The sequence below is a fragment of the Poecilia reticulata genome, chromosome 22 (genome assembly GCF_904066995.2).
Source record: "Poecilia reticulata chromosome 22, P_reticulata-male-v2, whole genome shotgun sequence".
Taxonomy (NCBI): domain Eukaryota; kingdom Metazoa; phylum Chordata; class Actinopteri; order Cyprinodontiformes; family Poeciliidae; genus Poecilia; species Poecilia reticulata.
This window is the reverse complement of record NC_088851.1, coordinates 7,486,900-7,512,228: the sequence shown is the minus strand read 5'-3', so window position 1 is coordinate 7,512,228 and position 25,329 is coordinate 7,486,900. Positions and strand designations below refer to the sequence as shown.

The 25,329-nt window shown below is 39.2% G+C and overlaps 2 protein-coding genes across 5 annotated transcripts; both read right to left on the bottom strand.

Annotated features, from left to right (window-relative positions):
- Positions 1-996: 996 nt before the first annotated feature.
- On the bottom strand, positions 997-18,832 carry coq8ab (coenzyme Q8A, genome duplicate b). Of its 2 annotated transcripts, none has more exons than XM_008399025.3 (15): positions 18,460-18,832; positions 18,052-18,163; positions 13,553-13,858; positions 13,370-13,436; positions 12,019-12,090; positions 11,232-11,357; positions 9,582-9,667; positions 9,345-9,485; positions 9,179-9,260; positions 8,928-9,021; positions 7,537-7,678; positions 6,310-6,417; positions 6,160-6,225; positions 4,383-4,469; positions 997-2,344 (listed from the first exon to the last, which is right to left on the bottom strand). In XM_008399025.3, the coding sequence occupies exons 2-15, from the start codon at positions 18,142-18,144 to the stop codon at positions 2,051-2,053; spliced, it is 1,764 nt and encodes a 587-aa protein (XP_008397247.1). In that variant the 5' UTR covers positions 18,145-18,163; positions 18,460-18,832; the 3' UTR covers positions 997-2,050. The 2 variants fall into 2 exon arrangements, with proteins under 2 accessions (XP_008397247.1, XP_008397248.1); XM_008399026.3 differs by having other exon boundaries at positions 18,559-18,832.
- A 2,803-nt stretch (positions 18,833-21,635) lies between these two features.
- Positions 21,636-25,248, bottom strand: LOC103458333 (deoxyribonuclease TATDN3). Of its 3 annotated transcripts, none has more exons than XM_008399020.3 (10): positions 25,097-25,248; positions 24,992-25,024; positions 23,907-23,980; positions 23,727-23,811; positions 23,590-23,652; positions 23,226-23,335; positions 22,793-22,848; positions 22,601-22,713; positions 22,437-22,517; positions 21,636-22,317 (listed from the first exon to the last, which is right to left on the bottom strand). In XM_008399020.3, the coding sequence occupies exons 1-10, from the start codon at positions 25,148-25,150 to the stop codon at positions 22,174-22,176; spliced, it is 813 nt and encodes a 270-aa protein (XP_008397242.1). In that variant the 5' UTR covers positions 25,151-25,248; the 3' UTR covers positions 21,636-22,173. The 3 variants fall into 3 exon arrangements, with proteins under 3 accessions (XP_008397242.1, XP_008397243.1, XP_008397244.1); XM_008399021.3 differs by having other exon boundaries at positions 22,437-22,514; positions 25,097-25,247; XM_008399022.3 differs by having other exon boundaries at positions 23,741-23,811; positions 25,097-25,217.
- Positions 25,249-25,329: the final 81 nt, after the last annotated feature.

The following is a 25,329-nucleotide window of genomic DNA, read 5'->3' as shown; positions in this document are numbered from 1 at the left end:
AGAGTCCTTTTTCCAAAATCTCAAAATCAACCTTTTAGCAATCACTGCACCAAACAAGACAGCAATTTTCTCATATTTAGTGGCTAGTTGCATAGCACCGGAGAACCCGATGATGGCAATAAGTGGTTCTGGGTCCCATTGTTTTCCAAAAGCTGTCGGAAAAAAAGTGAAAAATTTTCTCCCAAAGTGAGCGAAGCTGAACACATGACCAGAAGGAGTGTGTCAAGTTAGCAATAGCAGCCTGACAACGATTACAAATTGGAGACACGCTTGTAAAGAAAGTGCTCAGTTTCTCCCTCGAATAATGGAGTCTATGTATTGTTTTGAACTGTATGAGATTGTGTCTAGCATTGACTGAGCAGTCTTGTATACTTTTCAAACACTCCTCCCATACTTCATCAGATAACTGCTGCGCTAACTCATCCTCCCATGCTTTCTTTATCCTGGTTGTGTCTACAGGTAAGCTATTAAAGATCTTATAGAAGTATGACACTGCCCCTTGATTGATAGGATCAAATTTATTTATTTCCTCCAGGGTTTCATGTTTCTTTAAAGTTCTAAAATCCACTACATTTTTCCTAACGCAGTCCCGAACCTGCAGATAACGGAAAAAAATTGACGGGAGAAGATGATATTCAGAACATAACTGCGCAAAAGATGCAAAAGTTCCACTAATATATAGGTCACCTATCACACCAATGCCCTTCCCTCTCCACAGCCGAAAGACGGCGTCGTTGAGACCTGGTGCAGCTCCCCACTTTTTAATAATCCACGCAGGGTCAGATCCTGCTGTTTGAAAAAAGGAGGCAGGAAAGGCAGAATAAAGCATTGGCTAGAGAAACTTGATGTAGCGAAGCTTTGCTGGCTTGTAACGTTCGGCTCAGCTTTCACTCCAGCTTCACCTGATATCTTCTCTTCAAATTCATACGCAAACTTCCTGTTTTTTTTCCTCTCTGCAATATTTTTAAATAATTCAATACTCGATGAAAACAAATGTAAACATTTTGCGTATTTATTAAAAATGAAAACTACAAAAGTATTCACACTTTTCACTGAGATCTCGTGGGAGGTAACGGCTGTATTCGTGGTGAAACTCTTCAGAAAAAAGCAGGAATGTGACAAAGAGCTGAACATGTCTGCTGGACTCTGAAGGGTTAAATGAAACATCTGCAATGCATTAAAACATGTTAAAGCGACATTCAGACAGAAATACTACTTCCTTTTTTATATTCTGCAAGTGAGTCAGGGGCGGGGTGCAGAAAGAGGAAGACCGAAGGGAAAATATAAGCGAAACGAAGCATTATTGACCGACTGTTCAGGAGCGTTTCTGTTAAAGAACAAGTGATTCTTTCCACCATCATGGCGGGCGTAAACAAACCCACTATGAGGAGGCAGCAGCTGAGAAAACCCTCAGGACTCGGTATAAAAAGAAAACGGTGAGTTCCACTCACTCAACCATAAGGCACCGCAGAAATCAACTTTATATTCTTACCTTAGGGCTAAGGAGAGTTTTTTAAATGTACATAAAATATTTGTTTGAGATTTACACATCTCTGCTGCTTTTCCTCAGATATAGCAGAACAATTCAAACACTGGGTTTGCCACAATAAAAGGCTAAAGATCTTAATCGATCAGGTGTCGCCGTGCATATTTTTTTGGTATACTTGGGGTGGGGGGGTTGTGTCGTGCTTTTTCATCATGATAATTAGTTTATTCTCTATAACTGTTCAGATCAGGTGGAGTGTAGTCCCTCAAGACACATAATACAGAGGTCATACAGTACAAACATCAGATTGGCTTAAAGGACATGTACAAACTATTCAATCCTTATGGAGATTAAAGATGGCGTTAGTCCCTATAGTCAAAACAAACACTCGATTAAGACAACTATAGCTGCTATTGGACATACATTTTGTTCAGTTTTTTTTCCCCCCACCATGTAACAGTTGCAAAAGAATAAAAAGGAAACTTGCCCCCCTCCCCAATTGTTCCAACATGATACAAAAAAATAAGCTAATAATTCAAGATAATCCCGATGGAACACAAGTCTTCACTGTTCAGATTGGGGGCGTCCGTCCTTCCAGTAGTTCCTGTACGCCTCCTGGAACATGTTCTTGCAGGAGATCCTGGCTTTCAGCTTGGAGCAGATGAGGAAGGAGCCGCCCATCTTCCTGTGGAGGGAGTAGGTCTCCTCCGGCGGCGGCGTCAGGCGCTCCCGCAGCATCAAGGGGATGAGCCTGTGGATGCGCTCCGTGGTGCTCTGCTCGCCGAAGTCGAACGGCTCCTGGGAGCTGAAGGCCTCGCCGAGGATCATCACGGCGTCCACGTGGGCGTTCTCCATCGACTGCGAGAGAGGAAGAGCGGAGGCTGAGTTAACGTTCGGGAGGGAACAACGTTGGATTGGTCTGACTGGTCGCTCCCTTTGAGCTGAGGCTTAATCGTACCCAGAGGTGTAAAACAATCCCCCCCCCCCCTACAAGAGGAACAGATGGGGCCCCCACACGACCCCCCAGGCCAAAATCAGACTTGTGAAGCTCATGAAGTAAAAGACGACTGGTGAGGAAACCAAAGATTCTCAGAGGAAGATAAAAGGTTTAATGAGGACGGAGAACTGGCTTAAAAAGGAATGAAAATAGGAAATGGTGTCTAGCAGCTGGTTTATGTGGTGCTAGCTGGTCACGTTTTGTGTCTTTTAGAATTCGACTCAGTTTCCACAAGACTAACGGACTGGTGCCAGACGAACTGCTACACTCTGCTGAAGGAACCTTCTGACTCACTCTGGCCCAGTTTCCAGAAACAAGTCATCTGATTAGTTTTTACTTTAGCCGGGAACATGAGCACAAACCTGGTGATTTAACAGCAGGAGCCACGATCGGAAACTTGGAAAACCTGCCGACAATTGGTTTGCGCAGCTGAGTTGTTTTATAAAGAGCGAGTCGAGTTTTCAGGTTCAATGTGGAGGAGTAAAAAAAAAAAAAAGTAAGTATCGAGATGGGATGTCAAAATTATTGCTGCTCCAACGCAGCTTTATAAGTTAAAAATAAACTAAAATACATTATTTTCATTAGTCAAATAAGCCTTTTATTTGGAGTCTTATCATTCATTTCTAAATATATAGGTCACACTGAATGAAAGTATTTCAAGCCATTACTTTCTTGTAACCTTGATGATTATGGTTTACAGATTATGAAAATCCCCAAATTCTGAAAATTAGAATATTACGTAAAATCAATTTAAACAAATTGCGTTCATTTCCATGGAGTTGCTGCCTGGTCAGACAGAGAGACCCGGTTAGAGGCTCAGGAAACCTTTGCAGGGGTTTTGAGTTAATTAGCTGATTAGGGTGCGACACCAGGAGTCTCCAAGATTTATCGATTTCACTACATCCCAATTCCCAATTTTTTTAAGACATAAAATTTTGGGTTTTCATTATTTGTAATATCTGTAATTATCTGTATATCATCAAAAGAAGAATCCTCTTTGTGTTTAGCCCCGAATAGCCAATGATGTGGTTTTAAGCAGTTTATGCAAAGACAGACATTTTTAAATAGCTCTAAACGAAAATGACTTTCATGGCCAACACTGAGGGATAGCAGACATAAAATTACCGATAATTCACCACCAACACTCTAGGAGTTAAATTTCTCGCATACAAATTCACTTCAAAATGCCTTGAAATCCCAAATAGACGCATAAGTACATGTTATTATGAGGTAATGCTTGGCTACAAGCTGTGACAGATGTGCTAAACATATGTTTTACAAATCATTTTTTGTAAAAGATGAAGAAGTTCTCCAAGTGCTATATAGATTGTTTCTCTAGCCAATAAAACGTATAGCTTCTATATAATGCAGTGAGCTTTTTTTTTTTTTTTGATATGTTTGGCTTCGGCCTGAAGGCTTCTGGAAACTATTAAACTGGAGGTCCTCTAAATGCACAGCCCTGATAATTAGAACCAGACGAAGAAGAAAAGCTCTTTGTCAGCCTGATAAATCACCAGAAACACAAATGACACGGCAACATCGCCACAAATACACATCGGGACCGAGAGGGAGGGAAAAAACGACAGCAAGATCCCCCAACTGAATTTCATATTGGGCCACTGATTACTATTACAATGAAACAATTGTTGTACTAAAGTAAATCTCAAAATTATTTGAAATCCAAATTTGAAATGCTTAAAAAAATAAACCCAAAATCCAGACAGCAGGAAGTTCAGCTGATTGTTGGTGAAAAACAACCAGAGCTTCTTAGAGCAGCTTCCTGCTTCTGATTGGACGTTCGAGACGCTGTAGCTTTTTTTTTTTTTGTCCTTGCAACAAAGAGACGTTTTGCAAAGCAACTTAATTAAAGCCTCTTATAGTTAAATAAGAGTTTCTCACCTTTGTCTCATATCCTGTGAGGAACTTCATGTCTCTGGATCGGAGCAGGACGCCTTCTCGGTTCTGATCCGCAGCTGCATTAATGATCTGAAGGCAAAAAATGACCCAAACATGAAGGTTGGATTAATGGAAATAAAAAAAAAAGTAAAAAAAAAAAAAAAGATTCTAGCTACACAACTTCCAACAAATTGGGATTTTATTATCAACCGACTCTGGAACTGCATCTAAAGAAATTCATATCATATATATATATATATAATTGCTTAAATTATTATTTCATTCTTCCTGTGGTAAAGTCATGAAACTCTACGGCTCCTCAAACAGACCCTGACTTCTGATTGGCTAACCTGAACAGCAGTAGAGCTGCGGACCAATCTCCTCGTCCGTAGCCGTGTTAGTCCCACCCACTCACATTACTGGGTGCAGATCAATTCACAGGACTACAAAATAATCAACAAATTGTGACATTTAATTCCAGATGAACAATTTACACATTTAATCATTCAGCTGCCGTATATTCCTGACTACAAGTTGGATTATCAATCAATCAATTGTATTTATAAAGCACCCTTCATACTAAAAGCAGCTCAAAGTGCTGCACAGATCGATAAAAACAAACATTTACACAGCTCACATGGAAAAACACACAACTGTATGGAAAATGCACAAGCTACTTGGAAATGATCCAATTCAGGAAATGCAGGTAAAAAGATGAACCTGCTCTGAAAGACAACTTTGTTTTGTCAAAAATGTGTCATCGTGACAAGGGGGTGAAGAAAAACCCATGAGTCTCTCCTGACTAGCCAAACCATGTAAAAAATACAGAAAGTACTTTGAAATAACCGATTTATTAAGGCAATTATTGAAGGTTTTCCTTTTCATTATTATTTTTAAAACCTGACTCTTATGGTGCCACTTTTGGCCCTCTACGATACACTGAACCCATTTCCTCGCTGTAAATGTTTTGCCATATAAATAAACTGAACCGAAAACGTTTCAACTTCCTGTTACAGATGCAACTGATGTGACTTTTTTAAACGTTATTCCAAGAAAACAGAAACACTTCCCCTGCATTCTGTTTTTACTACGAGTTTTTGACTGAACTGAATAAGTGACAAAGGATTTGTTTTTGTTTTGCGTCTTGAGCTGTGTGCTCCTTTAAGGCTAAGACGAGACCATCCACCTCCCACAGAAGGACGACTGTTTTTATTCTAGAGGATTCACATCCACACAAAGGGATGTGCTGTCCTCCTGATCAACACATAAAGCCAGAAGGAAATTTTAAACGCTCAGGGCTTTCCCAGCTGTGTGCCTGTGTACAGAAAATCTGTCTCACTATAACCATAAATATTGCATTTGCTCGCAAAGTGTAGCGCTTCTTTTTTTTTCTTTCGACAAAGAAGAAAGGACTAAATATGAACCTGGAGCCGCAAACATGGAGAAGTCTTTATTATTTATCAGGCAGTTCATGGACTACTAAGACACTCTCCTGCTAGTAAACAGTGAACAGTAAGCTTTAAACCCAAATATTATCAAATGATACAAATTCAGGTTTTCAGCACAAAGTGTTATAACACACAGTGCATTTTTGAAGATGTTATTTTACTGCAGGATAACAAACTCCTCTGGAACCAAATGTGGTTTTATTTTGTGAAAAAAATCATATTAATAAAGAAGTGCACAGAGGCCAGATTTGTTGTTTCTTTTTCATTTTTGCTTATTTGACCCACTGTACAGCAGCAGTGAAAAGTAAAAGTTTGATTCCCACACCTCTTACCTCGATGTACATGTCGGTGAATTTCTTGTCAAATCCTCTTGTAGCTCCAAAGTCCAACAGCGCGACCTGAAAACAGGGAAACGAGACGACCCGTCACTCACCGCCGAGACGGGAAGACGTCTTACACCAGCCACACTCGGGTTGACCAACCTTATGGATCTGTGGGTCGTAGAAGAAGTTGGACCAGTTTGGATCGGTCTGCATGAATCTGAACTCAAACAGCTCCCTGAGGCATAAAATCAGGATCTGCTGACCGATCTGGGGAGTGGAAACAAGCAGCTATTAGGAGTTATATTAATACTAATGCTACATATTGTATAATAACATCTGCTACTCATAAGGACAACATTAACCACATTGGGATTTTCCACGTAAAAGGTTCCACGATTAAACAGATTATAGCGATGAATCGTAAAGGATCGATTATGAAATAATCGTCAACTAATTTAGTAATTGATTAATTGTTAACTGGAGTATAGAGACAAATATCAGTAATTAAGACAAAAATTTACAAAAAAAAATACATACATTTTGGATTTAAGATAAAAGAAAAAAAAATCTTTGTCAATATTTTCTACCCAAAAAACTCTTAAAGCAGCATAGTTTTTAGCTTCAACTGGTTCAAATTCTGCAAAAAACAAATAAAAATAAATCTCATATTAAGCACATTTTTTCTATTCAGTTATTAGTTGATTAATCCAAAAAATAATCACCAGATGAGCAATACGCTGTGTTGATGTTAAGCACAAACAGCAAAGCTTTTCACATGTTGATGTTAGAAATGTTTTTATATCTGCAGATGCATCCTTTGCTACAAATAATGAAGCTTTTTTAAATAAGAAAATGACAATTTTATTGCCTACAATATTTTTATTTTATAAAATTAATTGAATTATTTGTTGATTTGTATTTCAATATATTTTGAATATTGTACGAAATAAGCTTACATGGTTAAATCAAAAATCTGTATAAAGTGTCAAATTTTTTAACGATCAATCGATTAATTGTCAGAATATTCGATTACTAAATTAATCGTTGGTTGCAGCCATGTTCTTCCACAGGTTTGGTGCTGCAGGAAGTCCTTGAAGGATTCTGTGGAAGACATGATGTGTCGCCATCTTTATTCTAAAATCCAGGTGTCATTTTGCGTTTACTGAGCATTTATAAAAGTATTTTGTGCTCCGTTTTAATGTGAAAGTAAAAAAGAAGAAAAAAGAAAATGAAAGTTTGCGGTTATGCTGTGAAAAGAAAAATGTGGGGAAATAAAAGTCAAAGGCCGTGTTTGTGGATCAAACCCGGTCTTCAACAAGGACCGACGCATCGATGCACCACCGGCGTCGACTCGGCCCGGCGTGCCCCGAATTCTCCGAGGCGTACCTCATTCCTGAGCTCCTGAGGAAGGTCTGTGGCCTTGTCCAGCGGGAAACCGGACACCAACGTCGTGGTGAGGACCCGCTCCCTGCTGAGCTCGTCGATCACATCGGGCACGTGGAAAAACGGGTGATCCTTCAGCAGCTGCCTGCCACGCAGAGAGAGGCGCGCAAGGTCAAATATAAGAGGACGCAAAGATTGGGCCGATTCCAACAAATGCTCTCGACTGTAAATGGTTTTAATCGGTGAGCTGTTTGTGGTCGAACCCAGAGCTGACAGTTGACCCAGCTGTAAGGCTGCACCAAACTCCCCAGGGAGGTTTCTCTCTGTCTGCAGAGAAATACCTCAGTGTTGACTCTCGTCTGCTGAGCAGCCGTCCTAATGTGAAACTTGCTCTGCTTTTGTCCAATAAAGACAGACCTCGGCATGTCAGGCTCAAGGCTATCAGTGGCATTTTTAAAATACTACTTTGTATTTTTTTTTTTTTTTACTTTGATGAAATTATCAGCCTTTTCCTCTGCTTAACTCCCAGCGTAAATCAACTCAAGCTCTTGGGAAATTAACCGTTTGTCACTGAACGCAGCATTCAGCTCTGCAGGCTGCAGCCAGGGATGCTGGAAAACATGAAGGGGAAAGAGAGAAGCGAAAGCCAGTTTCTACAGCGCAAGGCTTCAGGAGTTTCACTTTTCAACCCTGCAGATGTTCAGGTTAAGTTCAATAAAAGGGAAACAACAGAAACTACTCTGGCAGACAATTTCCGTTTCAAAACTACAAACTGTTTCAGATTCAGATGTCAAAGACGGACTGAAAGTCAGAGGCGACGTTTGAACTTTGACTTACTGTACCTGGAGGGATGTCAAGGTTTTACTATCAGAGCATATGAAGCTTTAAAAGAGCCAAAACTTTACACAAACTCAACATGACATGAAAAAATAAATGCTACCCAGTTAGCCACCCAGTTGATTATTTTTCTTATATGGGCTTTAAGATTTGCTATTGAGTTTCTAGTTACTCCAACATTAAGATGAATGAAAAACTTTGCTTATAAATGGGAATCTATTTTTCAGACCTAATATTTTTTTTCTTTTATCAAAAGTTATCTCTAAAACCCTTGCTTTAACTCATAATCAGTCTCACTACCTCACGTTTTTTTTTGTTGTAATTTAAGATAATTATAAATCAAGATTATAAACAGATTTAACTGATGATTTGCTCTTTTCTGCACAACAGATAAAAAATATCTCCCAGTTATTAAAATTCAAGCAAGTATAAAACACAAAATGTAATATGAGAAGCTGAATCAGAAATACTTTGACTGTCATTTAATTAACTTCTAAAAGATCAACATAAACATATAATAGCTTCCAGAAAAAAAAGAAAAAAAGCAAAGGACTTACTGAAACTTTCTGGCACAGTTTGCCTCCCTTATGTAATCACACTCCCAAGCTAGCTCACGACTCATGACCTCAATAAGATGTTCTGGAAACAAACCTGTGAATTTGAGGTGAAAAACGGGGATGGGGGGTGTTAAACATGGCAAGGTGTTCTCGGTTGGCACACAGGTATTATCAGGCGTGACCGCCTGCACACAATAGCAGCTGTTATCTTACAGGCGATAATAAAAAAACAAACCCTCCAACAATGTTACCTTCAGGCAGAGCGTTGCTTAAACTCAGTGCAGTCATGATGTTATTCACGTCGCTCTTTATGCTCTTGGCGATTCCCGGGTACTGGCGGAACATTTGGGCATCAGTTTGCAGAACGCGGACACGATGTGCTCGGATAATTCGCGCCTGCGTAAACACCGCGCTCACCTGAATCTTCATGGCCACCTCTCTGCCGTCCTTCAGCCTCCCGAAGTGAACCTGACCGATGGAAGCGGCCGCAAACGGCTTCTCTTCGAAGTACTCCAGGCTGTCCCTCCAGTTCGGGCCCAGATCGTTAGTGATGATTTTCTGGAGGTAGATGAGGAAAACAAAAAAAACGAAGCTGTATTGAAGAAACTGGAAGCTAAATATTTTTTTCTGTACTGGTAATTGAAATTATTGTACCATCATCTGTTTAGTGGGCATGAAGTCTGCGCTCTGTCGGACCCGCTCGAAAATCTTAGCCAGCTCAGGATTGATAAAGGCGTCGTCTGATGGAGAAAAACCAGAAAACAAACATAAGCAAGATAATCCCAGTCCTTGTGTAAGTTCGTTTGCTGCCTGATGCAATAAAAGTTTTAGCTAACAGGCTAACACCATTATTTTTATACCTCAAAAGATATAACCAAGTATTAGACGCAACTTTTGTCTTATTTGTTTGAAAAAAGCTACATTTAGGCAAAGCTAACGGAAACCTCACACAGCTACTAGCTAGATTTTTAGCTTCATTTACCTAACAGCTAAGGAAATGTAGCTTTTGCTACATTTAGCAAATATTTACATTTTCGTCACTGCTCTATGAACTCAGAAATGTATTTTGATATTAAGTGAGAATTTGCTGCACACAGTGGAAAAGACTGACCTCAAGCTAACAGAAACAGCTATTAGCTTTATGTCGCTACAGGCTTAAGCTAACTGTAGCTTCTATGAACTCTAAACTTATTTGGAAAGCAGTGCTGTTCAGCTGGGCAAAAGAAGAAAAGTTCACTCTTTCTTTGGTTAGAGGATAAATTTTGTTTTCTTTTCTAGTGACTGTAAAAAGCACCAACCGTCACTTTGTTTTGACAGCACAGGAGAGAGTGTGGACCACAAAAAGAACATTCTAGAGACATGAGGGTGCTATTACAGGGACCCTGTGGTATTTTGACCAAACCCAGACACACACATCTCATTAAGCTGTCAAGAAGAACATGCCTTCTATTTAGATTAGTTATCAATCAACATTTTTATTTTTTATTTTTTTATAACATAGAAGCCACGGATCAGAGTAAGTATGATCCGTTGCAGGTCTTTGAGCTGGAAATAGAGCAATCAGCAGATACAGTCCGTAGCCTCAGCAGTTCAAAGGTCGCATCACAGAATACTTTAAAATCCATAAAACAAGTCAAGGCAGTCTCCTGAAAAATGAAACGTGAGTTGACCAAAATGTACATTCGCAAATAAAAACATAAACAGAAGCTGCAGAAGTAGGAATATAATACAACCACATGCTTAACATAACCCCCCCTTTAAATCTTTCTTACTTAAATGGTTGTTTCCCAACTACAGCAAACGGAACAAGTTGAAACCTGATAGCGAGAAAATGGCCGTTTCAGAAAACGCCTTCAAAACAAACGCTGGCGACTGTCCATGCGGGATTTCGACCGGCTGCAGGAGGGGTTTATCTTTCAGAAAACAGGGGATTTATGTTACACACAACAAACGCTTCAGTCACTGAGCTCACATGACAAATACTTGACAGCGGCACGGGCAAAAAGCACGAGAGCTAAAACAGCAGCCTAATGTAAGCGTGCGGTGTGAACACAACCGACCTCGGAGTCGGCGTATGCCGCTGCCTGCAACGGCTAACAGCTCAGCTGGAATGGCGCTCTGTACGTTCAGCGGGTTATTTTCAGCGCTGCTGAAGGAATCCAGAATGTTGGTTTACCAAAGCTTTGTTTACACGCAGCCTCATAAGGATTCATATTGTGCAGCAGCTCAAGTAGCATCAATAAAGAAATCATTTTGAGTTTTGCAGGAAATGTAGCTTACAGAAAGGAAACTATTTTGCCTCACCTTGAATGCTGAGCATTTGGCCCATTTTCAAAGCCGCTCCTCGAACTTTGCAAAGTGTCCGAACAATTCTTTCAGCATTTGCCTCAGAGAGGAAGGGATTCGAGTCCAGGACGGCCTTTTTGTTCCCTTTGAAAAAGACATTTTAAAAAAATACAAAAATGAGCACATTTCAGAACACATCAGCTGTCTGATTGTCCCTGTATGGTGCTGCAAAGAACGTCCTGTTGTCGGGTTTTGTCGAGTGGCTCATTGACCCTCAGTAAAGCAGAGGTCAGACTCTGTTCTTTAAAGTCTTACGATAAATATTGACACCTGTTGAACTTTTCCACATTTTGGCACAAATTTTAGAGTATTTTATTTACATCGCATGTCAATAGCTGCCCCAATCTTGACAGAATGAAATAAAATTAAGTGCAGCCGACATGTAAACAGAGTCCACCTGTATATCACAGCTGTTCTGAAAAGATTCATTTAAGAACTTAAGTGAAAAGACATGGCCCCTACTGCACACAGTGGTGGCAGCAGTATGCTGTGGAGATGCTTTGCTTTTTGGTTCGTTAAGATTTTAAGCAGAACAACAGAAAATCCAGGAGCAGGATTCCCCACACGTCTATCGTCGACACAAACCGAAGTCCAATTCTCAACCCAGAGCTCGTCTCAGTGCTTATCTGGCCTGGTGCTGCTCACTGATAAGTCGACTCAAACTAAACTCCTGCTATGTCAGATCAGCAGCAGCTCCACCAGGCCGACTGAGCGACAAACTAAACATCACTTTACTTACTGTTACCTGGTTGTTTGAGCTTGAAACTCTTTTTAGCCATGTCCGCGATCGCTCCGATGCCGAGTCCGACCGCCAGACCTGCAGAGAGAAACCGCGAGGATCAAACAGAGGCGATGCTCGGCGAGAACGGAGGTCGAGATCAGCAGCCTGGAAGTCCGACAGGAGCGAGTTGGTCTTTGATGACGGAGGCGATAACGGGGTTTCTCAAACCGGAGGGGGTGAAACTGAGGCCAAGAGAAAACCAGAGGTGTTTTTTAAATTAGCCGGACTGCCGGCACGTCCCGGAAACTTTTCCCTCAGCTGCTGATAGCCTGAACTTCCATACTTGTGAGGGAGCGAGTCAGCAAAAAAAAAAAACTGCTGACGAGTTCACTCTCTACTGAATCTATAATGAAACTTTGTTCTGTTCACACCTCAATGAAACAAAACTAAACACTCTGGCTTTCTGGTAGCTGAGGTTTGAACTTTCATAACAAATTTACTCTTGATGATCTCCTGCAAACCAACCTGTTATTCTTTGCAGCTGCGGAGGAAGATTGCACAATCTACTTGCTTAATTTTTTTTCGCTAAGGATTATTACAGTGTTCTTTTTTTTTTAATTTATTTCTGAGTCACTAAACTTGTTTTGGGAAATGAAAACATGAAAAAAAAAGCACAAAAGGAGAGTGAATAATTTGCAGGGTCAAAGAAGAAAACGTGAAAACGGTGATTAACCGTCCTGCGCTGTGATACCCAGACAGAGAGCTGAGCTGCCCGGTGATCTCACACCGGCTGCACAGCACATTCTTGGGGACAAACGTGGCTCAAAGATACGGATGAAAGGCCGAGTCGGCGGTACGGTTTCACGCCCTGCCAGTCACCTTCGGTACCGACAAGATTCATAAAAGGTCAAGATTCATAAAAAAAATATGTAAAAAAAACAACTTAAAAATTAAAGCAATTTTTGATGGAAGAAGCAACAAATTTTAAAGATTTCTAAATGTTATTTTGGGGCATCTTCTATAAAAAAAAAATATTTTTAAGACCTAAATTTGAGGATTAGGATTTGGAGGTTGTTGGCCATCTTGATGGTCAAGTAATGCGATTTCAGTTTGGTCCGTCTTGGAGACGTTTAGTCAAATTTTCAAAATAATCCATAAACAATCACAATAGATAGCAGGAAGCCAGAGTGAAGTACTGCAAAGTTGCTCAGCTTTTTTCTTCTAATTTAACAATTTGGATTTGGCAGCATTTCTGGAAATGTTATTAAGGTAAATACCCATAATTTTCTAGGAAATACACACTGATTTTAAAAACAAAATTATTGGAAATCAGCCACAAATCTCTTGCATAAAAAGAATACATAAAAACACTTACTTCCAAAATTGACCAGCCTTCCTATCCGTGTGACCGGCACTTTCCTCTCCCGAGCGTTTTCACTCAGCTGAACAAAAAGAGGACAAAACTTAAAACAAAATAACTTTTTTTTACTTCTTGTATTCATCAGCTCTTCAATCCTTAAAACCCGGCATTATTTACTGTCTTTTAAAGACACAGTACCGCTTGTTTATACTGCTTCGCTTCGGTTTTCTTGACGCTTCTTGCTTTTTCAATGTCCTCCGCCGTCAGCCGCCCCACTGTGGAGTTGTCCTGGTTAAAGAGCCGCGTGTGTCCAGTGTACAGCTGACCCGACCAGCTCCTGCGGTACCTGGTGTGTCCAGCACCGGGTCTTCCGCCGCAGGCCCCGTGAGTGTTGCTCAGCCCTCCGGCCAAGCAGGAGCTGAGGTACGACCCCACGGTGGAGTATCTGAGGAATTGAGCCGGCGAGGCTCTGAGGACGCTGCAGTCCATCTGCTTGTTGAACGTCTGTCGAAGAAGAACAGGAGAGAGGAAGCTGCGGCACATGACTGCACTCAGGAACGCCGTCCACTCAGAAAATTAGACAATTAATGATGAAGGAAAGTGAGGTTGTGGTCCGGCGGTTCTTTAAGGACTTGTATAGCAGAATAGATAAAGTAGATGTTTAGCTAGCTATTGTTTGCTTTATTAACGTGACACTGACGATTTCCCTCCCCCAAATGTTGTTGCGCGCTGCTGGTCAGCTTGCTGAAACGAATCATCTATAAAGAGAAACGTAGCTGTCTCATAATTTTTTTAAATTTCAGGATTTAAAAATAAAATCTCTTTTTTTATATATATTCCAGATCCAATTTTGATCTATTTTTTTCCACTTGCTTTTTCTATTTTCTAGACTATAAATGGTAGAGGTGTGCCGATCGATCGGTCACCGATCATAATCGGCCGATTTTCGTGAAAAGGTGCGTGATCGGCGATCATTGGCTCTTGTTGCCTATACCGATCACCTGCATCTCATTTCGCAGCCTGCCTGTGCAGCTGGTCTCCTCTTTACTTCACTCTGCGCAAACGCGCAGCAACAAATCTTAACGCACTGAGTGAATGGGGAAGATTGCGTGTTGCGGCGGAAAATTGAAGCACGTCAAAATGCATCAACACAAGAAGCTAATACGACATAAAATCAATGCCATTCTTGACGGAGTTTGGCTACATCGAGGCTCACTGCAGCAAAAAAGACATATGGAGGATCAGATAGCAGGTAAAGCAGCGCACAGCTACAAACACTCACCCGGATTAGCATGACGGTCAGAAAGCTAAACAAATAACCCGCAAAATTATTTAAGTCTTCGAGGTGCAATGAAAGACGCTGGTTCTGCTCTCACTGTTGAACCGCTGCTACGCGCTACAGACAGAGCGCTACTTCTGCTCCACCTGGTAGTGACTCTCACACCGAACCTCTGCTTAAAGCTGCAGCATCTAATCTAAAAAAAATACATTTTACATACGTATTAAAACTTTTGCTGTCCTAACATGAGACAGATAATCTCTAAAAACATAATCGATCTCCTCCCTGCTCTGCATAATTACTCCGCTCAGTCAGAAACAGTCAATCAGAACTAGCAGTAATCCGCTAGCCGCCATGCTATCACGAAGTTTTCATTCAGTAACTCTGGATTGTTTATTGTAATGGAACCTGTATTTGCCTTTGAATGTTAAGTTTTATACTTGAATTTTTTTTGGCAATGTTGAGAGGTTTAATTTTGGCTCTTTGTATTATTTAGCCTCTTCAGAGCCTTCATATGTTTTCAGTCTGTTAAAGATAGTTTTACTGATAGCAGTACAATTTGCAGAATGCCTGTTTTGTTTAGTTTTCTTCTTGGAAAATGTTATTAAAAACAAGTTTTTGTCTAAATTAAGGTGAATTCATGGTTCCTTTTTCCACATAATGTAACCGGTAGTGTTTATGATATTAAAAAAAATTATTATGTGATCGTATCGGTGATCGGCCCTCATGGGTGATCGGTATCGGTATTGGCAAGAAAAAACCTGATTGGCACATCTCTAATAAATGGTTTTTATTTCAATCATCCCTTCTGTGAGTTGTACAACGGAGCACTGAGGTTGAGATTTTTTGCTTAATTATGAGAATACAATCGTAATATTCGCAAAATAAACACACATTTTTACCAGAACATCCTAGAAAAATTCATTTTAATGAGGGAAAAAAAGCTTTTAGTTGCTCAATCATCTCAAAGTCCTGCTGATGATAATTTGATACTTATGTGTTAAAATAATTATCTGCTATCTGTAAAACTGATACCAAAGTATAACTTCACAGGATGCTCAGCATTCTTCATTTCATTTACTTGTTGGAGTTCTCATGAAATTACAACTTCATTCATTACTACTTTATTCTTGTAATCAAGAAAAAAAAAGCATGACACTAATGTTCCACCGTACAGTTGACCTGAATTGAAAATCTACATAAATAGAAAATGTAAAACACGCCAGTCAAACAATCAGTCATAACTATGGAAATATTGGTGGGAAAAAAAATATCCAGATTTCCCAAAAATGTAATCTTCAAAAAAAAAAAAAAAGAAAAAAAAAAGATATTTGTTTCATTTAAAGTCTAGGTATTAAAATTGAAACAGTAAAAAACAAAAACGCAGTTATCTATGGAATAGACAGATAACTTTAATACTCACTATGTTATTTCAACATCAGTAGGAATTGCTGTTGCTTTTTTGTTAGAAAAAAAACCAATCAGATCATCTTCTGCTTTTTTTTAGTTACAAGTGTCAGAAACTGTGATATTTTTACTCAAGGTCATCGAGACATAAGCATCTCATAGCAACCGAAACGAAACTGAAGTGTTTGTTTGGGCACATACCGCCCACTGCAGCGCGAACCACGTGAAGCTGTTCAGGCAAACCTGAGGTGGACATGAAGACTGACGAATGGAAACAAAACAAGATACAAAATGTCTGTAACAAAGGCTTCTGAGAAGAGACGTTTACAAAAAACCCCCCAAAAAACTAAAGTTCACTGCAGACCAGTGGTTAGTGCTGCTGGGTTCAAATCTCAACCATTTGCATCTCGTTGTGTATGTCTGGGTTTTCTCCAGGCAAGCGTTGGGTTAGGTTAACTGGAAATTAACTGGAAATTCTTAATTATAAGTGTGTGCGTGTGTGTGTGTGTGTGTGTGTGTGTGCTTGTGAATGGTTGGATGTTGGTCTTGTGACAAACCAGTGACCTGTCCAGTGAAGGGAGTTAAAATTTAACACTTTAGGAATCCAGGGTTCATATGTGTAAAAATTAAACTACCAAACAAAAAGCGTGTTGTTTTTACAGTAAAACCCGGTGGAGGTGTCATCATGCTGTGGGGTTGCTCTGGTCTCTCTGGTACTAAAATGAAGTAATTATGATATATCAGGAAAAACTCGCCTTTTTGTCTTTTTCTTTTTTGTTTGGTTAGATAATAACATCATCCATGCATTTCAATTTATCTTTATTTATGGCCAAATAAAAAATAGGTTTTGAGTCATCAAAAAAGCACGTCATTGAATGCTTTAGAGATAAAAATAAATTAATTAAAAAAACCCTGGACATTCTAGGTACAAAAATACAACTCTAGCAAAACTGAAATCAAAATCAGCTTTTGAAGCCCTGGGGGAAACGCAGTGGGGTCGACACAATGAATTTCCAACCTGGGCCCCCATCAGGTTTGCAAAGTATAGCAAATACAAAAGCTACTACACAGAATAAGAGACAATGGTAGCTGTTCAACGTCAGCTAAGGCAAAGCACCGTCTCTGCAGGCTTACATGCAGCTGCATGTGAAATATAAACATGAAGCACGCTTGAAGAAAATCCATAACAGTTATTCAAAGTTACAATGCAAGACGCACCAATCAGGTTTCTCCTAACGAGTTTTTGTTATCATCAAGGTCAGACTCCGACACACAGAAGCAAAAAACCCGAGCTGCAGGTTTTGGATGGAGTAGTTTTGGAGCAAACAGAAAATGAAGAGGTAGGGACGCACCAATCCACTTTTTTAAACTTCTGATACCGATATCTGAGATCTAGTATCGACCGATACCAATCCAATACAGAAAAACGGCACAAAATCATCTTAAAACAATTTCTTCTTTTATAGACAGACACATTTATCTGATAGCTCTGCACTGTGATACACCAAAAACTTCACAAGCTTCGTCAAACATGTTAAAACTCAACTTTAATTTGTTCAGTCGGTGTAAAATCAATACTAAAGAAACTGACAAAAACAAAAGGTTGACCAACTTTGCCAAACATGTAAAAACATAAACTGTGAATTCTTTCAAATGGTTCAGAAAGTCCATCAAACATAATGCAAAATAAATAATAAAAACACTCAGAAAACAACGGATAGAATTAAACCGAACGGATCAGGCACAATGCCACCAATATCGAAACCGATACGGATATTAATATCGGATCGGTGCATCTCTAACAATAGCATTCTTGTGCATAAATCAATGCACATGTCAGCCTTTTACATATATTCGTGTATATTGTTTTACTCAGAGAACGGCACCAAAGTGCATCCTGTGGAGAAATGCATTCATGGAAGAAACATGACCCCACTCTGCAGCTGCATCCTGGGACAAATTACAGCTCACTGCCCACCTCTGGTGATCTGATGGTGGGATGGATGCTTACCAGCCTGTGGTTGTTGGGGCTGCTCAGGCTGCCTCTGCTAGCTGCCTGCTTTATCCAGCTCAGACCCCTCAAAACCACTGCGTCCCCTGTCATGATGTTACCCTACAGTGACCTGCACAGAAAAAAACACAAACAAAAATCTAAAGAGAAGGTTTGGTGAGCAAGCCCATCAGTGTGTTTGTTTTTAAGCAGCCATTCTGTAAATACACCACAACCAACCACCAATACCACGCTTTAGCTAAACAATGTAAACACAAGCAGGAATAAAAGAGGAAGGTTTAAAACAGCAACAACAAAAAAAAAACATGCTTTTGTGTAAGCTCAAAAAGAAAACCAGACATGATAGAGATGGAGAATATGGATTTCAGAGCTGACTGGGCAAACAAAAGAGCCACAACTTCCACTCACCACCAGAAGCTTTTCTCAACACGTCGTCTCAGCTCAGAGCGCATGCAGAGCAGCGAGCATTGTGCAACGGCAGTGGCACAACACAAGCCCCTCTCTCACCTTGGTTTGACTTGACAATTCCTTACAGGAAAAAAACTAAACAAAAACAAAAAAAAAACTCCTGCGAGACAAGGCGGCGGGGCGACACGCTGCGGGACATGCAAATGGACACACACCATCCAGCGAGGCAAAGTTCAGCGACCTCGACTATCAACAAACCGCTACCCTGGGCGCACAATCTGTCAGTCGCTGCGTGTTCCCGCTGACGTGTCCGCTCAGGGCGGGTCGAGAGCTGCTGCACGCACGAGGCGTCCACTAGCTTCCCGCCCATTCCATTTTTTTTTTTTACGTATCACGTGACTACTGGAGTCTTACGTTTCTTTACGTGAACAAAAACAGAATATAGCAAAGTGTAGCTCTAGAAGACAAATAAATGGCTAACATAAGACAATAAAAACACAACCGAGTAAAGATATGTATTTATGTCACCAAATGTATAGATTTCACATCAGAGCTGAAGAAAACAAAGATACTTCCAACATTTTTTTTTTCGTAATTTGGCCAGTGATATTACAAAAAGTACTTCTAAAAATGGCAGACCAGCAGTTTTTTGTTCCTTTGATGCCAAAAATGTGTGTGCGTCTACCGTGGGTATGTAATTGTGATAGTAGTTTTGTTTATTATAGTTTAGTTCATGACATTTTTTAAGCTTATACTTAGGTTTTATTTAATCCCAATGATCAATGTTTGGTAGGTATTGCCTTGACTATTTCATTAGTATATTGGGATTCCTACATATTATATTACATAGTGGTATTTTGAGTTGAACGGAGCTGTGTTGAACAGCACAAAGAATCAAACAAAAATGTTTCCAGCTGCATAAACATGAATAGATTCCTTTGAACTTCACCATAAGTATTGGCAAAGTAAAGCTAAAAAATTTAAAGCATGAGTCTTCATTTAGAATTGCTGTATATCAGCATACCGCATTACAATACAAAGGGCTAGGGGTTAAGTTTGCAAATTACTTTCCATAAGCATGCTTCATACTTTTTGTCAGAGTTGCATTAAAATTTCACATATTTGAGCCAGAGTTTGATTCGGATAACTCCCCAGCCGTGATGGATATACTGTGGAAGCAAATATTAACAATAAAACTGATCAAAATCTGTTTGTGAGGTTCAAATTTTTCCATCTAATTGGTTTACATGTGTATTCCCCACTTGTAAAATATCTAAAATGTTCTGCTTGCAACACCTTAAAGAGTTACTTGATGTTCCAGTACAGTTGTATGAAATCAAACATCCTTAGCTGACCTGAGTAACTGATCTCATTCTGACTATTTACCTCTTGTGTTGACTAGAATGATGTTAATGTATAGACTGTAATAAATATGTATTAATGGTGGGGTTAAGCGGAAAGATTGGGCTTGTGGTTGGTGATGGATCAGTTCTGCCAGAAATATTACTGAGACTTTAAAATCATATCTTAATGCAACATATTCACCAGAAATTACTCATTTTTGATGTTTATAAAATCTGTTCATTCCTGGTTTTTTTTCAAAAGTCACTTCCATTTGTTTTTATTGTTGACAAAATTGGCTGAAATCCATGCAGTGTTTTTATCTAAACAAGTAAATAAAAATGGACAAATTAAAATAAACAATGGGAGGAAACATCTGATTTTGATTAAAGTATGATTTACAACAAATAATAAATAAAAAAAGCCAGCAGTACTATGGTGTTCCACAGGTGTAAAACTTTGTGTAAAATTTATTTGTTTTAAAAGTAAACATAAAAGTTTGTGCACTTCAGTTTAGGAGATTATTTCTTGGTCCGCACCGTCTGTCGAGAATGTGTGCCAGCAAGTTTTTAGACTAATTCTGTTTGTAGGTTTGAATTTTTTGGAGTTTATTAAAACTGATTGGTTTGCCAAACTCCTACGAAAAGTCCTCAACACTTTAGTAGGGTTGATGTCAGAGTCTTGGTAAAGACATCCCAGAAGAATGGGTTATCCACTCTATCTTGACCAAGAATCTTCATCTCAATAGTGACTTCCTGATTAACTAAAGGTTTAGTAAATAAATTAGATAAAAGTAGAAAACCACTCTTGTTCCAACAGGTTGTTATCACAACAAATAAAGCTTCTCACAGGAACAAGACATCAAACATCAAGTGGACATCAGTTGTTTATCAGAATTAAATTGATTTGATCACTAGCTGTCCTGTTTACAGCCTGTTTCAATTAGTGTTCAGAATCATGACACATTATTTGCTCAGCACCTTTTGAAACAACAGGAAATTCAACAGGAAATTCAAAGTGAGTCGGTTGTTTGACTCTTATAGTGGTTTATATGAAGATCAGCATTATGGACCAGGTACAACTGTTTAATATGTCCTGCCTAACTAGCCTTGCAGTTAGTTATATACCCCAGATTTTTGGTCAGTTCAACACATTTCTCTATTAGTTGGATAAAGTGGATTTGAATAAAGTCCATTGCAGTGGGTCAGTCTACTACAGATAGGGTCAAGAAGCAGCCTCGTCAGACTGCACGTCAGCATCCACTTAATCTCATCAGACGCTCTAAACGTAAACACAAACGCAGCAGAAATTACTGGGATCATCAGCAGACCAATATACTGATTTCATGTCGTCAACCCAGTTCACCCAAAAGATTGTAGCTTATAAGTGACATTTAAGAAGAACAGAATGTTAAAATTGTTAGATTTTAATTACTTTGAGCTTGTTGGTAGGACATTAATTCATCCTTGTCAATTCCTTAATATTTTTACTCCATTCACAATGGCTGACTGATTGGCCTTCAGTCCTTAGGTTATGACAGTTTATTAGAGATCTGTCACACATGGCATGTAAGACCTTCAGGTCAAGTCGCCCTTCACAGATTCATACATAATTATTTTGAATGCTCCAGTCGGCTACCTGGTTTGTTTATAGGTGATCCTTCCTACTTCCAGCTGCACCTTGCTAAACCACATTCTGGTTGCATTTTAGCATCGCGTTTTAGAGGTACTAATCTGTGTTGGGTTAAACTTGTCCACCTGCAGTTCTGTTTTTAAGCAAAATACACAAAGGAGGTCCGAAAAATGTTGCGCAAATGAAATCCTACACCAAGCAAGAAAAGGAAAACATTTTATTTTCAAAACTCGACACTGTTTCTCTCCAATCACAGCTATGAAAGGCATTTAAATTCAAACTACCGACAACTAATGACATTGGAACCAATCTTAAATGTTGCATACCTTTGGTACTGATGTAAATTTCTTTAAATTAGATATAACAATTTTTCTAACAGTGAGCTCTGGTTGCTTTACCTTAGCGTCCTTCACCCAGTTTGTCAGTTTCTGCTGTTTTCAGTTGTTGGGCTATAAAATACAGAATGCTTTGGAAGTATCCCCTCCAGTTCTGTAAATAAAATGTCACTCCCTCACTGCAATAAATTTGCAAGAAAAATAACAAGTTTGAAGAATTATTAACAGAAAATGTTAGTATTTAAATTAATGAGACAATTCAGTAGGTTGTTTTTCTTACAAAGAAAACTGTTAAACTGTTAAAAATCCCTCAACAGTCGTGATTTTAAAAGCTTTTAATCACATGGTGATGTACAGAATCTTATGTGAAAATATTCGGGACATTTCTGGATTACTGACGTAGCCGTCAGGGTCGGATGGCAGACTTGAGCTTGGGGAAGAGCCGCAGGGCATTCTGGGTCGTCACCTCCATCACCGTCTCCAGCGACACGCCTTTGACCTTACTGATGTACTCGGCAGAGACGCAGATGTTTCGGGGCTCATTTCTTACCTGTCAACATGAAGCGTTATAATTATGCTAAGCTAAGGAACAGTTTTAAGGAAAAAAAACATTGAGGATTTAGAGTTGGCTGTAGCACGGATGCGTGTGGGTCAGTTCCTGTCCTTTACCTGCTTCTCTGGGCCCAAAGAAGGCGAATCGGTTTCCAAACAGATGTTCTCCAGAGGCAGCTGTTTTACGAGTTTCTGCTTCTTGGTGGGAAATGCAGCAAATATTCCAGTGTAAACATAATTTCTGTTGAAGATCGTGTAAAATATGAGCTCATCATCTGTACCTGCTCGCTGCGTATTATGGATGGGGGGATAGAGAAGAAATATCCAGCCTTCACTCCCTCCATTGCAACAGAAGGCTTCCCATCAAAAGCGTGAAGAAGGGCTTTTTCGACACCTAGTGGCAAAGTAGAGGAACTACAGCTGCCTCATCAAACTAGTAAACACTTCGTCCACACAACCAGTTATCTGCTCACCTTGCTCCTTCAGGAGGTGGATGGTGGGTCGTCCTGCAGACCTTGAATGAACATTTCTAAAAAATATAAAAAAACATCATTTTTTAAAATTAGGGCTGAAATGATTGATCGCAATGAATCAGTTATTGAAATAATTGTCAACTAATTTAGTAATCAATTAATCGTTAACTAGACTACATATTGATGTTAGAAGTCATTTTTTACATACTAAAGAAATCATGTTATTGCATTTTTTTGCAATAAAAATGTTTTTCTTTATCATTTATTTATTTGCATCTTTCGATGTATTTCTAATATTGTATAAAAAATGCCTTAAGTGAAATTTCTGCAGAATTTGCCTATTTTATTTATTTTCATATATGAAAATAAATGCACATATGTGTTATAAGTTTGCTCTTATAACGCAAACTGTCTCCACAAGGGGAAAACTCACAGAGGGAGATCCAGCTCCTTGGCAACCTGTGCTTGACGGATGAGAACCAGCTTTTGAGTCTCCTTATCAGACTCGCCGTTGACGAACCTGGGAGTAAAATCCAAGCCAACCTGTGAAGAAACAAATAATGGAAAATCCAGTTTGCATCGCATCAGAGACGCCTCACCAACACAACACAGTGATATTTGAGAGCTTTGCTATTTGCTATGTCTGTGAGTGATTTGGAGATGCTTTTAGTCTGTAGGTTTAATCCAGGGATTTGCAATCTTCACAATCCAAAGAGACATTTTTGTCCGTCTAACAACTGGAACTGACTTCAGGTCTCCGAACACAACAATGACTGAATACTCATGTGAATCTTTACCTCTCCAACTGCGACAAGCCGGTCTTTGTATTTCTCTATGATGGGTAGAGCTGCATCAAGGTCCTGTAATCCAAACGCTCTTTAATCCAACAGCAGAGCTACTAATGCGTATTTAAATTCAGATGTTGCTTTGTAACCTGAAGAGACGCACTCCTCTGTTGCTCTGGGGAAGCTTCCTGAACAGGATGGACTCCCAAACAGGGGAAAATAAAACCCGGAAATCTAAGGAAAAAAAGGGGGAAAAAACTACAATTAGCAACATAGTAAACTTTTTTTTTCTAATTTCCACTGTATTCAGATGATTATTTTTTTTTTACCTCTCAGAAAACTCAATGATTTTGGTGAATTCCCCAGCATGTTCAGCCACAGCCAAAAGTGCCAGCAAGCCAGCCTGGGTAATAAAACTACATTAATTCACAGTAGTTTGCTTTTCATACCTCTTCTCCTTCTTTTCATAATTTGTCAAAATACAACTCAGCCTGTCATAACAAGCAGCCAATAAGCAATAATTGGACAATGAATTAAAATGAACTCAATAATTTCCATTTGCATGATTTATCTTTTTCTCTTTTCTCTCTCTGAATGACCAAAGGTTTCCAGTCTTCATTGGTCTCAACTAGCCCCCATTTTTGAAGAACAATTTTGTATACAGAGACTTCCTAGTTCATTTTGTTTGTTGTTTTATTTATTTTGTATATTTAAAATGTCTTCCAGTTCCAGTGCTAAATGTTCATTAGATTTGAAAGTTTACTGAACTTTGAGAATTTGTTCTTGCATTATTATGCCGTTACCATTATATTACTCGAAAACGGTCTCAAAACAACAATATTATCGTTTATCGCAATACCTCGTAGGACAATTTATTGTCAAGGAAAAACCTTTTATGGTGAGAGGTACAAATACAACCACACTATTTATATATATTTTATGTAATACACCAACACAAAGTTTTGAAGAAAGAGTAAAAGAATACAGTGCTCTCAACCATTTCTGCAACTATAAATCTGGTACCCCTAAATAAAATCTAGTCTGACTGTATAAAATATCTTCTACAATGTTGTCTAGACAATTAGCTTTAGCTAAAATAACGCAGAGCCTTCCTAACAGGAGCAGCTAGACTTTATGACCATCATTGCTAATAATAAACTCAAGCGTCGGTTGTAATTTGAACAGTTTTTCTCATTTCAGAAATAAGAATCCAGCTGATATTTGCAGCCTTTTGTTAAAATTGTTTTGTAAATAGTCTGTTGCTGTTTCATATGCACAAATAGTCCCATACTGTACATTTAAAGAAATACTTTGACTTTATTCATCACATAAAATCCTGTTTAAAATGCTCGTTTTTATTTGTCGCATGAGAAAACGTGGATAAAGTTGAAGCATTTTAGCTCTGAAAACTCACCTTCTTTGAATTCTCAATCACCTCTTCCACGTCCTGTCGAGAAGAAACAGTTAAAACTTCATTTAATTGTTTCAAAGGATTAAAAAACAAGAATTTGGTTCGTACCTTGTCAAAATCCCCAGCAGAGATATGACAGTGGCAATCAATGTAGCCATGCATGTGGGATTTTTTTTTTTTTGTCTACAGCTCTCAAAACCAAAACATTCCCTACTTCCTGCATGAAATGCAGTCTGCGCATGCGTGCAACCTTGACCGCTCAAAATCTAACCCCGCTTATCCCCGGAGGGCGGTGTTCTCTCGTGCTCGTTAGTTGCATAGTAGCGGCAAGTTCCTTTTTT